The following is a 14,845-nucleotide window of genomic DNA, read 5'->3' on the forward strand; positions in this document are numbered from 1 at the left end:
ATAATTCTTCAATATTAACCAATTGGCATGATCGATTAGGACATCCTGGTTCAACAATGATGCGAAGAATTATAGAAAATACACATGGTCATCCATTGAAAGACCAGAAGATCTTTCAGAATAATAAGTTTCAATGTAAAGCATGTTCTCTTGGAAAACTTATTATAAGACCATCACCAGCCAAAATCCAAACTGAATCACCAATGTTTCTTGAACGTATTCAGGGTGATATTTGTGGACCAATCCATCCACCATGTGGACCATTCAGATACTTTATGGTATTGATTGATGCCTCCAGCAGATGGTCACATGTATGTTTATTGTCAACTCGAAATGTTGCATTTGCAAGATTACTTGCTCAAATAATAAAATTGAGGAATCAATTTCCCGATTATACAATCAAGAAAATTAGACTTGATAATGCTGGTGAATTTACTTCCCAGACTTTCAATGATTATTGTATGTCTATGGGAATCATTGTTGAGCATCCTGTTGCTCATGTACATACTCAAAATGGATTGGCTGAATCATTGATTAAACGTCTGCAAATGATTGCTAGACCAATGATTATGAAAACAAAGCTCCCTATTTCTATATGGGGACATGCAATTTTACATGCTGCTTCATTAATTCGCATCAGACCAAGTGCATATCATAAATACTCCCCATTGCAGCTTGCATTTGGTAAAGAACCAGACATTTCTCATCTGAGAATTTTTGGATGTATGGTGTATGTGCCTATTGCACCACCTCAACGAAAGAAAATGGGACCTCAAAGAAAGATTGGAATTTATATTGGTTATGATAGTCCATCGATCATTCGATATCTTGAACCACAGACAGGCGACGTGTTCACAGCACGTTTTGCTGATTGTCATTTTAATGAGGAAATCTTCCCAATGTTAGGGGGAGAACAGAAACATACCGAAAAAGAAATTACATGGTATGTATCATCATTGTTACATCTGGATCCAAGAACAAAACAATGTGAAAAAGATGTACAGCAAATTGTGCACTTGCAAAGAATAGCAAATCAAATACCAGATGCATTTGCAGACACAAAAGGGGTAACTAAATCATATATACATGCTGCAAATGCCCCTGCTCGAATTGAAATTCCGAAGAAACAAATTGAAGATAGTCATGATGTCATTAAACGCCTGAAGCGTGGAAGGCCAGTTGGTTCCAAGGATAAAAATCCTCGAAAAAGAAAATTCATAGAGAAACACAATGATCACAAAATAGAGAATGATGTTCCTGAAGAAACACATAATGATCACAAAATAGAGAATGATGTTCCTGAAGAAACACATGATGATGAAAATGTTTTGTCAGAACCACAAACTGACGAGAATCATGAAATCTCTATCAATTATATTAATACTGGAAAAATATGGAACCGAAAAGATATAGAAGAAATTGATGATATATTTTCTTATAATGTGGCAATCGACATCATAAATGATAATGAAGATCATGAACCAAAATCTTTTGGTGAATGTAAAAATCGGCAGGATTGGATAAAATGGAAAGATGCCATCCAGGTTGAATTGGATTCGCTAAATAAACGTAATGTTTTTGGACCTATAGTCCTTACACCTGAAGGTGTAAAACCTGTTGGATACAAATGGGTTTTTATTCGAAAGCGAAATGAGAAAAATGAAATAGTAAGATATAAAGCTCGACTTGTTGCACAAGGTTTTTCTCAAAGGCCTGGAATTGATTATGAAGAAACGTATTCTCCTGTGATGGATGCAATTACGTTTCGGTATTTGATTAGCTTGGCAGTATCTGAAAATTTAGAAATGCGTCTTATGGATGTTGTTACAGCCTACTTATATGGATCACTTGATAGTAATATATATATGAAAATCCCTGAAGGATTTAAGATGCCTGAAGCACAAAGTTCAAAACCCAGAGAATGTTATTCTGTGAAATTACTAAGATCATTATATGGGTTGAAGCAATCCGGCAGAATGTGGTATAATAGGCTAAGTGATCACTTGATGAAAAAGGGATATGTAAATAATTCAATATGCCCTTGTGTTTTCATTAAGAAAACAACATCCGGATGCGTAATTATTGCTGTATATGTTGATGATTTAAACATCATTGGAACAAATAAGGAAATTCAAGAAGTTGTGTCATACTTGAAAGAAGAATTTGAAATGAAGGATCTTGGAAAAACCAAGTATTGTCTGGGTTTACAAATTGAACAAAAAGAATGTGGAATATTTGTTCACCAGACAAATTATACAGAAAAGATCCTTAAACGTTTTAATATGGACAAATCAAATCCTTTAAGTACTCCAATGGTTGTTAGATCATTAAACATAGAAAAGGATCCATTCCGTCCATGTGAAGATGATGAAGATATTCTTGGTCCAGAAGTACCATATCTAAGTGCTATCGGTGCCCTTATGTATCTTACAAATTGTACAAGGCCTGATATATCTTTTGCCGTAAATTTATTGGCAAGATTTAGCACATATCCAACAAAGAGACATTGGAACGGAATTAAACATATATTCCGTTATCTACGAGGAACGACAGACTTGGGACTTTTGTATTCAAAAGATGCTAATCCAAGTATAATTGGTTATGCCGATGCTGGATACTTATCTGATCCACACAAAGCACGTTCTCAAACTGGATATGTATTTACTCGTGGAGGCACTGCAATTTCTTGGCGTTCACAGAAACAAACACTTGTAACAACTTCATCAAATCATGCCGAGATTATTGCACTACATGAAGCAAGCCGTGAATGTGTGTGGTTAAAATCAATGACTCAACATATCCAAATCTCATGCGGATTATCATTCGACGAGAAGCCTGTGATACTATATGAAGATAATGCTGCATGTGTTGCTCAAATGAAAGAAGGATACATAAAAAGCGACAGAACTAAACATATTCCTCCTAAGTTCTTCGCATTCACCAAGGAGCTTGAGAAGAATAAATGTATTGATGTTCGTCACATTCAATCAAGTGAAAACTCATCAGATCTCTTCACAAAGGCACTTCCTACGACAATATTCAGAAAGCACATATATAATATTGGGATGCGCAATCTACGAAATTTGTGAAGAATTGTTCGTGTCAACATGAGGGGGAGTTTACGTGACTGCACTCTTTTTCCCTTACTATGGTTTTTATCCCAATGGGTTTTTCCTAGTAAGGTTTTTAACGAGGCAGTATAAAAACACGTAATGTATACAATCATTATGATCATCATCACAAGGGGGAGTGTTGAAAAATTATTTAAAAAATGTGAAAAATATTTGTGTTGAAAATGTGAATGTTGAATGTTGAAAATTAGGTAAAATTAGGTGTTGAATATTGAAAATTAGTGTGTGATGATGTAGGTAATGATGTATTTTATTTTTGGATTATTTGTAAAAATTTTCTATAAATAGATCTCTCATTTGTGAAGAAAATCACAATTGAGTTGAAAGAAAAATATTATAAAGTGTGTAGTGTGATAATTTTAAGAGTTTGAGATTTTTACTTTTTACCGTAAATTTTTACTTTTTCACAACAAGAAACACAATAACAATTTTTGTTAATATCAAAATAAATATGGTTAGCATTCCGAACCCAACACACACTATATCTATTTCTATGAAAATTTTTGCTCCAAAAGCTCACCCTCGTAAGAATATAATAGGTCTATCAACACTTGATTTTTCATAAAAATTGTATGATTTACCCTTGCTAACGTGTTTTTTTGAACCCAAGCTCATGTTGCGACTAGGAAATCAATTTTTTGAATAATATTATATCGAATGTACAAAAATGTCATTTTTATTAATCTAAAATATTTTCCAAATCCACACAATATATCTATCAGAATATTTATTTTCCAATCCACATGGTAAGGTTGAGTAAGAAACCATGGAATTCAAGAGAAATATTACATGGTTTCTTTTATGGGAAAACTCAACTCGATGTTGGGTTTTACGTGATACATTGGACGTAATATTTTTTAAAATTGGTTTATTGGTCTGAGCACAGGCGACTGTTCAAAAATCGCATTACCAATAGTAAGTCGTACGATTTTTATTAAAAAAAAAATCAAGGGTTGTGATCGAAGACGAACCCGGGAATTTTGTTGGGTGCGGAGAGCACACACAGAGCAAAGATTGTTGATATAACTCGTCGGACTCTGATTATACCCCGGTGAAGATAATAGACGTGAGATCAATAATGAGATTTGGGTTTTTTTTTCAAATTCTATTTTTTTTATCCGTGCAACTTGAAGAGAAGTGTCGGATGTTATTCATTTTATTTTATTTTATTTTATTTTATTTATTAAATAATAAAGATATCATAATAATTTCACATAAAAAATTGAGGGAGGGCATGTACTTGGACCCTTAATGGTCCACTATGGGTTGTGATGCTTATTTAATTTTTCTGAAGTAAAGTACCTATGAGATAATTGGGTTGGGCTTCACGATTTAAGCCCGATGGAGTGCTCGGCCCAATTGAAAATTTTGAAATTCCATGAACAGGTTGTGTGAAATCGGATATATTCAGAAAACAAAAGGAGAAGGACGACAGCAGATTTGGAAGCAGCACACTTGAATTGTGTATGCATTCGTATGCCTTGTTGTCTGCAGGATTTCAAGAAACACTGAAAACCCATTCCAATTTCAAATCTTGTGAATGTGTTTATTAGATTCATCCTTTCCGCTGTTCGATTCGTGTACACGTTATTCCGATGAAGAAGAGATACAGCCCATTTATACTGGACTGAAGCATTAACCAGGCTCATGGATAATGATTTTCAGCGCGCAGTTTCTTTACGGGCTTCCCGGAGAAATCAGCCGCATCACCACACTAAAGGTACATTTAACATTATGTGGTGGACTTTTGATTTGGCCGGGTTTGATATTTTGGTTGTGTTTATTCAAGAATGGTCTGGGTGCAGATGCTGGAGGAGATTCCTTGTATGGCGGGAAAGTGTCGCAAGATTACACGATGAGGATTATTTGGAAAAGGGGTTTGATTCGATTAGTTCTTACAGCTGGGATTATATGGATGATGTTGATTCTCGCCGTTTTGCTGTTTCACGTTTGGTCTTGCCAGTCTTCTGTTGCCTTTTTTGTTGGTAAATCACCTCTCCTCTCTTCCCCATTTGCTGCTGATGCTCTAAATCATCGACCAGTTCTGCATATGTTTAAGAGGAACCATGGAAATAGTAGTAAGTTTGAGTGAAATTGAAGTGGTACCATAATTTGCTAGTGAAAAAAAGCCTAGGTAATATGCTTTTATGGTTTAGATTTCGCTTTACCTTTCCACAATGAAGAAAATATGAGTCTAGGATAGTCCTTTTTATCAAATTATTTATTTGTTTATTGTATTTACAGCTCTTTGTAACAAAGATAGCAAAGTCTTTGGCATGCTAAACACAATGGGATTTGTGACTCCACCACATCGTAAGACTATAAATTTGGCACATTAATTTATTATTAATTAAAGGAATGATGTATTGAACCTGTTTCTTTTCATTCACAATCAGGCTGTCCAATTCCTGTTGCTGATCACCCAAATAAAGTGGCTATTCCCAAGACGAAATCACCTGAAAAGTTTGTCCAGAGACTGTCATACATTATGGAGGACAATATTGCCGGCAATGGATCTCAATCTCCTCTCTTTGGTGGCCATCAGACGTGGCAGCAAAGAGAGGAGAGCTTCAAAATCAAACCCACAATGAGGGTGAATTACTTATTGAGCTATTTTTTTAAGTTTTCTTTTCTTTCTTTCGTTCTAGATAAATTGAATATTGGTCTTCCACTTTTACGTATTTGATTTGGTTGATATCTGCAGAAATTGACCTAAATTCTCATCCACATAGCCCATTTGTTATTATGCCCAAAATCTATATCATAGATGGTTATATTTTTCGCTGCTGTTAACACATCCGATGTTAACAACCAGAGATGTATAATATCTTCAGGTGCATTGTGGTTTTATGAAAGGTGGCGGTGCAGAAATGGCTTCAAGTGACGTCAAATATGTGAAGAAATGTACATTTGTTGTTGCGACTGGCATCTTTGATGCTTATGACACACCTCACCAGCCATCCAACATTAGTCAGCGTTCACAGGGTCTATTTTGTTTTCTTATGGTGGTTGATGAAGTATCTCTGGACTTCATTAAAGAAAATGTTACGGTAAAAGAGGATATTGATGGAGGGCTATGGGTGGGTGTTTGGCGGCTGATTCTGCTTAAAAATCAGCCTTATGATGAACCTAGAAGAAACGGGAAGGTTCCCAAGATACTAACACACAGGTTATTTCCGGAAGCACGATACAGCATCTGGATTGATGGTAAAATGGAGCTTATAGTTGACCCCTTACTTCTATTGGAGAGGTATGATTGAATCCTAACGTATTTATTTATATCTTTTACTTGATTAGCTGTGTCCGACTCCCCTTTATGAATCGAGATTGGGTTGAAGCTGCAGCAGGAATGGTAAAATAGTTGAGTTGGGTACTTCTCTTATTATATATCTTGATGGGAAAATTAGGAATACAGGGTCTTAAATTATTTATTGCTAAGGTCAGTAAGGTGCTACACATTCTCGTGATTTTGGCTACTGATTTTCACATGTAACCAATCAAACGGAGTCATTATTGGGATCACTTTTGCAGGTACTTATGGCGTGGGAAGCAAACATTTGCCATTGCTCAGCATAAACATCATCGGAGTATATATGAAGAAGCGGATTCAAACAAACGAAGGAAGCGATATGCTCGCCCCCTAATTGACCTACACATGAAAATATATCGCTATGAAGGAATGGAGCCATGGAGTCCACAAAAGGGTGTCGTTAGTGGTAAGACATGATTTTACTATGCATGTCATCATCATTTCTGTGTTGTCCTCTTTAGTGGTTTTATATTTGTATCTTTCCTTCTGACGGAAGTAGAAGATGGAGCGCCTATGCCTTTAGACTAACCACCATTCCCAAAAATATATCCTCAAAAAATTCAAGGAATTAAGAAGTGTAGATTTGTGTATTCTACCACTTAATCACGTCTCATCCTAAAACCAAAATTTTACCACTATTATGTTGCTAACTGTCATGATAAAGTGTTGAGCACACAAATCACACAAGCCATATCGCTGCTTTAAGACTTCCTTCTTTTAGTAACAGAGGTTTCTTTAATTCAGATGTGCCTGAAGGAGCCATCATCATTCGTGAACATACTGCATTGAACGATCTGTTTAGTTGCTTATGGTTTAACGAGGTCCATCTCTTGACACCGAGAGATCAGCTAAGCTTTGGATACGTCGTATATAGGTCAGGTGGACTATTCAAACCTTTTATGTTTCCAAACTGTGAATACAATTCAATCTTTATATTGCATCCTCACAACCGTGAGCATTCGTCTAAAGTAGAATGGGCAAAAACCATAGGTGAGATTAAGAAACATCCCGAATTGTTAGAGAGTAGGGGAGGAATGGGACTGTGGACTCCTTATCCTGGAAACCTTGATTCGGTTGTATTACCACCTATAGCCAGAACCTCAAAAGCTGGCTGATTATTGTCTTTTACTTTCGTTGTATACATTCCTTTTGTAACTTGAAAGTACTTGTAATCCATCAACATAATGATGCTATGTACAAAGGTATTTTAAAATGCCCACAAATTAACACTCATGAACAGTTTGGTTTATCTCATCTAAAATGTATTTTTTTGATCAACTGTTTGACCTTCACTTTGGTGAAATATTGTATTCCTTTTTACTTGTCATTTGTTCTTTCAAATCTATTTTTCAAAATTAGCTGACAACCTGTTTGTTAATGTTGATTTTCACTTTTAATTGTTAAAATACTATTTTATTTTAGGACATAACTTTAATTTAACTCAATGCACGTGATTACCTAATACTTGCAGTTTAAGAGGCCATGTTTTGTCTTTGTTATATCTAAAAGCTATGTTATTGACTTGTTGGAAGTGCTATCGCGTGTTTAAACACAATAACGCGAAAAGTAAAGTAATATTTGTGAAAATTGCAGCATATCAAATTATTATCGTGCAGATCCCCTGTCATTATTTTTTTTAAAAAAAATTATATTTTATATCTGTAAATTTAGGAGCATTGCGGTTGTAGGTTGATTTTTATTGAGTAATTAAAAAAAATAATAGAATTTAATATTTTACAAATAACCATTATCTGGTGCATGTTCGTTGTATTGGGGAAAATTTATCTTGGGAGATATCTTTCAATGTTTGGAAAAAGTTAACTTCTCAATTTTAAGCATTCATTTTCAGTGACTGCGAGGGAGTCTTCCCACATTTTCTAACAAATTTGTTGAAACGATATTCTAAAATAGTATAATTTACTCAACAAAGGCACGTCGTCTTTACCAAAAAAAACTTAATGTTCTTCATGGCAGGAGAGTCTTGTTTTCCTTGGGGCTCGTCGAACATCTCACTCGACCCTTATTTCAAACCAGATAACGGGGATACAACATCCTTTAAAAAATGTACATATAATAACACATCGCATAGCGCAGGGAAAGTCGAACAAGCACAGACTCCAGCATAAGAATTTCCTTCTCGTTAGTTTGCTGCATCCCTGCTGTAGTATTGATCAAGAGTTTTAGCTGGAATACGGTGAAGAAGCTCCCGAGGAAAGATCCGGAGCAGTGTCCATGCCAGATCTAGTGACTGGAAGATGTTACGTGTGTCGTACGCTCCTTGCGCAACAAACTTCCTCTCAAATTTGTCAAGAAACTCAAGATATAGCTGTTTTTAAATGAGGGGTGGCTCAGTTTATCTCACTTATTTTGTATCCGGAAAAACTGATATAACAAATTCGTGTTCAGTAAGTGACTGACCAGATCTTCTGAGGAAAGTGCTTCTTCTCCAACTACAGCTTTCATTGGCTGGACATCCTTTCCAATGGCATAGTTTGCATATAACTGTGAATATTGAATTTAGAGTACATTATTAAATTAGTCCAATCAAGACAGGCAACTGCAGTTTGCCTGAGCCTGCCCACGGAGACCAGAATCGGTTTTGTACATTAGACAATATACCTGGTTAGATACATCGGAGTGATCCCTACGGGTCATGCCCTCCCCAATGGCACTCTGCAATACATTGAGATGAGATATAACATATAGTGTGCCCACATTACCCCCTTCCCAGATTTACTCAACACAAGACCATCTACATACCTTCATCAGACGAGACAGGGATGGCAGCACATTTATTGGAGGGTATATCTGTCAGTTCAGAGGACATAATTTGATCTTGTTAATTTTGCCTAACACAAAAGATAAATGCATCTCTCTCTCTCTATATACCAAGGGAGACCATCATAAACTCGACGAAGGGGGAAAAAAGAGAATGTGAAGGTGATTTCGGAATCAAATTCTTTTATCATAAAATTTAGCAGGAAATAATTTTTTTGTTCCATAAGTTTCAGTATAAAACCTCTTTTAAATATAATTCAAATAAAGTTGTCAAAATAATTACTATCAAATGTTGTGCCATGGTTTGTACAGGTACTATCAGAAGCTAATTGGCATGCATCAATCTATCTGTACCTGCCGATTATGAAGTTGTCTGTCAATATATATTTGCCCCTCAGTAATGTAACCAGTAAGATCCGGAGTAGGATGCGTGATGTCTGACCAATTGAAATAAAATCAAGAAAAAAGAAATCAAATCAGGCTCAATTAAAATTACAGAGCAAGTGAAACAGATTTTTTGTTACTTTCGCGTTACCGTCATTAGGCATAGTCAGAATAGGGATCTGTGTGATGGATCCCTTTCTTCCTTCAATACGTCCAGCTCGTTCGTAGATAGTAGCAAGATCAGTGTACATATAACCAGGATATCCACGCCTTCCAGGCACTTCTTCTCGAGCCGCAGATACCTACAAAGAAATCCATACTCTAGTAGCCACTCATAGCTATAATAAGAAATTTAAGAAAAAAATATCCTGACTTTAGTAAATTGCAGCAAAGATGAAGAGCTATAAATATAGAGGCATGTCGCATCAACTGTTACAATAGACATAGACGCATTAATACTTCTAATAACACTAGAAATAAGAGAAAAGAGGTACATTATACTTCTAATGACTAAGAAAATAAGAGGATTCTCATTTGAAATAGATAGCAAAGACAGACATTGGTGGTGCTGTTACCTCACGGAGGGCATCAGCATAAGAACTCATATCTGTCAATATGACCAGAACATGCTTCCCACATTCGTATGCCAAGTATTCTGCAGTTGTCAGAGCAATACGTGGAGTAATGATGCGTTCTATTGTTGGGTCATTGGCCTACAGAGGACATCATAACCCAATGAAAACAGTACATCACCACAGTTTACAGGGGCAAACATAAACGAATGGGCACAATTACCAAGTTAAGGAAAAGGGTCACTCTCTCCATGGATCCGTTTTCCTCAAAATCACGTTTAAAGAACTGTGCTGTCTCCATGTTGACTCCCATAGCTGCAAAGACAATGGCAAAATTGTCTTCTCCATCATGCTGTAGCATAAAAGCAGATAATAAGAACCAACAAAAAAGTGACTGCTGAGGATATCAAAGGTAAGAAAACCAAGTACAAAATACAGTAATAAATTATCCCATATAATAGAAAGCCTTGACAACATGTCCAAAGGTCTAAATGAAGGTTCTCCCAACAAGAAAGAGAGAATATTCTCTCTGAAGAACATCATGTTACATTTATATGGGCTTCAGCAATACACTCAACAACACAACCAAGGCACAAAGCAACAAAAACTAAATGTATAATATCATGCATAGAAAGATAAAGTCCAACTCAGCAACAGGCACATAGGGATCAATAATAGTTGCTCTAGAGAAGAACTTCAGTAGAGGAATCACATACCTCAAGAAGATCATCGGATTTCTCCAACCGTTTGACCAAACCAGCCTGACGACAGATTTGGGCAGCAATTTCATTGTGAGGAAGACCAGCAGCAGAAAAAAGAGGAATCTTTTGCCCTCGGGCAATTGAGTTCATGACATCAATAGTAGAAATTCCAGTCTGTATCATTTCTTCAGGATACGTTCTCTCACTAGGATTGATGGAACTCCCTGAAGAAAATAGAGTAAAGAGTACATCAATTGTGGAGGCAACATGTATACACAAGGACATAAGTTAACTCATACACCAGTGTTACTTGCCAGAAATATCCAAATAAGCCTCCGGAAGAATAGGGGGCCCATTGTCAATGGGTTTCCCAGAACCATTAAAAATACGGCCAAGCATATCCAACGAGACAGGTGTTTTTAAAACCTGGAAGCAAGTTATAGATACATTATCAGAAAAATATGAACAAAATCTTGAGGATCATAAGAAATGAAATTTCATAAATTATCACAATTATCATTCCCATACGAAAACATAATCATAAATCAATAGTTAATTTCTCAGCATTCATCAGAATTTGTAAACAAATGCTATCCGTAAAAAAGTTTGGCGAATTTACTGCCTGGAGCTTATAGACCATGAACTAAAGTGCTACAACCAAAGTTGAACAGCGGTTTTCAACCCAATTTTAAACAGGTGGATCCCAGGCCATAGATGGAACTATTTTGTGAAGGAAAGGCAATGTTGAAGCAATAGTACTACAAAGGCACAGTGAGATATGAAAGACAAATCCGACAGTTCAAGATTGTGAATGTAATGTGATTCAGTAGCAAATACAAATTCCACTCCTGAAAAATTTGCGATATCCAGGGAGACTAATAAAAAAAACTTTATGAAAAATAAAACCGAAGAAATAGCAATGATATATACGAACAAATAAACAAGTGTATTTTCTTTTATTTTGATTGCAAGACAAGATATTTGGGTTGACAATAATACTCATGGAGCAACAAGTTCACAATGCTTCGGCGACAGTAATCCGACACATTGTAAATTCAAAAGAAAGAAAGCGTAAGGGAGGACTACTGCACGGCCACACCTCTCCAGTAAACTGAACAGTTGTATATTTGTTATCGATTCCAGATGTTCCTTCAAAAACCTGGCAAAAAAGTGAAAGAATCCTTCAAACTCAAGAAGTGTGTGTGTGTATGTGTGTAATTTTCTTTTTTAAAGTAAGAAGTATATTCAAAGCACAAGTGGTGATAAAACATTAATGCACCATGTAAAATTTGTATGACACAAATAACTCCTACAAAAGGATCTCGTTGGTAGAAAGTTCAATTAAGTCCTCATTAAAACTCTTAAGTTTCTACAGAAAGAAAAAAGTGGCATCCACCACTTGCCATAAAGGCTAGTGAGACCATGATTCTCTGATTTACTGTGCAAAGGAAAATTTTTGAAGGCAAGCCAAATAAGCCAAGATCTCACAAAAAATTGGAGGGAAATAAGAAGATGAACCCGAAAAAAAACAAAGACTGATAAACTTGGATGGTATTCACCTGAACAACAGCCTTCTCCCCATCAACTTCCAAGACCTGCCCACGTCGGGTTGTTCCATCTCCTAGGCGTATATTGACAATTTCTTGGTACTTAGGTCCCTGAACATTTTGAAGTAACACTCAATATTATACACTACTCAGATATATCAGAACAGTACTTAGAAAATTACAAGTGAATACTGAGAGACAAAGAATACTGAATGATAGGGTACACTGCAGGACTGCACTCACCTTGACTTTGTCAAGAATAACCAGAGGTCCAGCAACTCCCGAGACAGTTCTGTATTCTGCAAAAAAAAAATTTAAGAAAAAAATGAAGAGCATTAAAGTGTTCGCTTGGTGACCAAATAATGCTTGAAGGAATATATATTCTACATTAGTCACTCGTAGAAATCAGTCGGTGACAAACTAGATTATAAAAATCTCATCTTTATGCATACATGGTACTAATATGTGTTCCAAAAACACACATTAACAAACTTGTGTCATGAAAGTACATACTAATAATGGCAAAAGAATGAATATTTACGAATGTGTATAACTCCATCATTGCTGGCATGAATACAGTTACAGCAGAAAAGACAAGTGACAAAGGAACGTACCCATTCCAATCTCCAAAGTTCCTTCCTCCATTTCAACGTTGTTTTCCGCCACGCCCATACTAAATCTAATCCACGAATCACCAGTCGACACCAAATAATAAAGGTTAACAAAAAAGGTTCTCAAAGCAATCAAATTCAGTTGCAGTGAGTTTCATTTCACTTCAAAGCCGAAATAATGAACCAAATCCGCGGACATGATTATGATTCACGTACATCATATGAACAAACAACGCAAAATCAAAAGGTACCCCACATAACATCAAAAAACATGAAGCTGAATACAGAAACTGGATCTGAAGTGTTACATACCTACTTTTTGCTCTGAATCAAATTGGGGAGAGGAGGAAGAGATGAGATTGCAAGAACACAATAATTATGATTATTGCATATAAAAACAGAAAGCGAGATCTAAAGGTTGAAAAAGAATGATAACAATTTTATCATCATTTTTATTTTGTCCTCATATTTAAATTCAATAATTGGTCAACAATTCTGCTCAAAAAAAAATAAATAAAAACAGAAGCTATATTTAAACATTTTTTTAAAATACAAAAGTATTAAAATAGTTATATATATTATATATATATATGATATATATATATATATGTATATATATATACACACACGTTGCGTATTTGTATAATATTTTTTATAATTCATTTGATTTATATTTAAATGAGGATCAAAATATAATTATAAGAAATAGTGAGAAACTATACTATAATTTTAATATATAAATTAAAAAATAAATTGAAAAATAAAAGAATAAAAAAATAATCTCAGTAAGAATTGAACCTATAACATAAATCAAAGAAACAATGATTCTATTCGCCGAACTATTGTATTAATATTTTAACATTTTATTTATATATATAATTATGAAAAGGTTCAGATACATGTTTAGAAACAAATCTTTTAAAAAAAATTGTTTAAATTGAGGAGCTATTGCAAAAAAAAAGTACTCGACTTTCAGAATAAGTCAATTTCTATTTCACTCTCTAAAAAAATAACTTGAAAGGCCACAAATAATAGTGGTTTTTTGAAACATGATTTCTGCATCCAAATTAACAATTTGAACTGAAACTGAAGATGGATTTACACCAAACTCGAATTGCATATCGAGCTTGATTTTGCTTGAAATTTAACACTCGAATACAATAGATATCCTAAAGAAATAAGCACGAGACTCATCTTAGACCGAGTATATTTAGATCAGACCTAAACCATTTGTTTGGTTTCTTAAGGACGAGCCCAATGCGATTCAAACAACATATATCAGAACCATGTAAAATTCTCGTTGGTCCATACCAGCATATTCTGTTATCTCCAATTTGGAGTTGGATGCATCTTTTAGTAAAGCATATCAAAGTGTTCAGGAAACGAAGTAGAGAGAAGAACTAGTGGAAAGATTCATGAAAATATTCAGGAATAAAGTAAAGGAAAGTGAGGTAACTGGGGAATGAAGCATCTATCCAAAAAGTAAACGAAAATATTCAGCAATTGGAGAGGAATATGAAGCTTTTTCCCTTCTTTTATCCAAACTAAGAAACATGAAAATCAAAAATGTTAACGTACAATATAGCAAACTTTACATATTAAGATATTGTATCCAATTCATGGACATAAACTGGCATTTACACAACTGGCTGCTCCATATTGAGCTCATCGGTCAGCCGCTATTGCAGGAAATAGTTTGAAAATGGAAGCTGAGCCCTTATGTCATTGAGATTTCGATTCAAGAATCGCAGCGACTGAATGTGAGGTTCGTCTTCTTCGAGTGGTATCATTTTGGCAAATGCTCCTTCTTC

The 14,845-nt window shown here is 35.2% G+C and overlaps 2 protein-coding genes across 5 annotated transcripts; one reads left to right on the forward strand and one right to left on the reverse strand.

Annotated features, from left to right (window-relative positions):
- Window positions 1-4,500: 4,500 nt before the first annotated feature.
- Window positions 4,501-8,683, forward strand: LOC140968882 (probable hexosyltransferase MUCI70). The gene is made up of 7 exons (XM_073430025.1): window positions 4,501-4,851; window positions 4,937-5,116; window positions 5,376-5,444; window positions 5,528-5,724; window positions 5,966-6,381; window positions 6,663-6,847; window positions 7,186-8,683. The coding sequence occupies exons 1-7, from the start codon at window positions 4,779-4,781 to the stop codon at window positions 7,554-7,556; spliced, it is 1,491 nt and encodes a 496-aa protein (XP_073286126.1). The 5' UTR covers window positions 4,501-4,778; the 3' UTR covers window positions 7,557-8,683.
- On the reverse strand, window positions 8,342-13,497 carry LOC140968892 (V-type proton ATPase subunit B2-like). 4 transcript variants are annotated; one of them, XM_073430034.1, is made up of 15 exons: window positions 13,347-13,497; window positions 13,038-13,102; window positions 12,667-12,722; window positions 12,436-12,534; window positions 11,976-12,035; window positions 11,191-11,302; window positions 10,892-11,100; window positions 10,399-10,527; window positions 10,179-10,316; window positions 9,755-9,905; window positions 9,574-9,656; window positions 9,202-9,249; window positions 9,061-9,114; window positions 8,860-8,943; window positions 8,342-8,767 (listed from the first exon to the last, which is right to left on the reverse strand). In XM_073430034.1, the coding sequence occupies exons 2-15, from the start codon at window positions 13,093-13,095 to the stop codon at window positions 8,582-8,584; spliced, it is 1,467 nt and encodes a 488-aa protein (XP_073286135.1). In that variant the 5' UTR covers window positions 13,096-13,102; window positions 13,347-13,497; the 3' UTR covers window positions 8,342-8,581. The 4 variants fall into 4 exon arrangements, with proteins under 4 accessions (XP_073286135.1, XP_073286143.1, XP_073286149.1 ...); XM_073430042.1 differs by having other exon boundaries at window positions 10,892-11,096; window positions 11,187-11,302; XM_073430048.1 differs by having other exon boundaries at window positions 13,351-13,479.
- Between the last annotated feature and the right edge of the window lie 1,348 nt (window positions 13,498-14,845).

This window comes from Primulina huaijiensis, chromosome 2 (assembly GCF_012295235.1).
Source record: "Primulina huaijiensis isolate GDHJ02 chromosome 2, ASM1229523v2, whole genome shotgun sequence".
Classification (NCBI taxonomy): Eukaryota; Viridiplantae; Streptophyta; class Magnoliopsida; order Lamiales; family Gesneriaceae; genus Primulina; species Primulina huaijiensis.

Excerpts from the sequence above, each read along its gene's own strand:
- LOC140968882 (XM_073430025.1), top strand. The coding sequence starts at position 4,779 with ATGGATAATGATTTTCAGCGCGCAGTTTCTTTACGGGCTTCCCGGAGA. Across the intron at positions 5,117-5,375 it reads TTCTGTTGCCTTTTTTGTTG|CTCTTTGTAACAAAGATAGC; the intron begins GTAAATCACCTC and ends TTGTATTTACAG. Across the intron at positions 5,725-5,965 it reads AAATCAAACCCACAATGAGG|GTGCATTGTGGTTTTATGAA; the intron begins GTGAATTACTTA and ends TAATATCTTCAG.
- LOC140968892 (XM_073430034.1), bottom strand. The coding sequence starts at position 13,095 with ATGGGCGTGGCGGAAAACAACGTTGAAATGGAGGAAGGAACTTTGGAG. Across the intron at positions 12,535-12,666 it reads TTATTCTTGACAAAGTCAAG|GGACCTAAGTACCAAGAAAT; the intron begins GTGAGTGCAGTC and ends CAAAATGTTCAG. Across the intron at positions 8,768-8,859 it reads CACTTTCCTCAGAAGATCTG|CTATATCTTGAGTTTCTTGA; the intron begins GTCAGTCACTTA and ends ATTTAAAAACAG.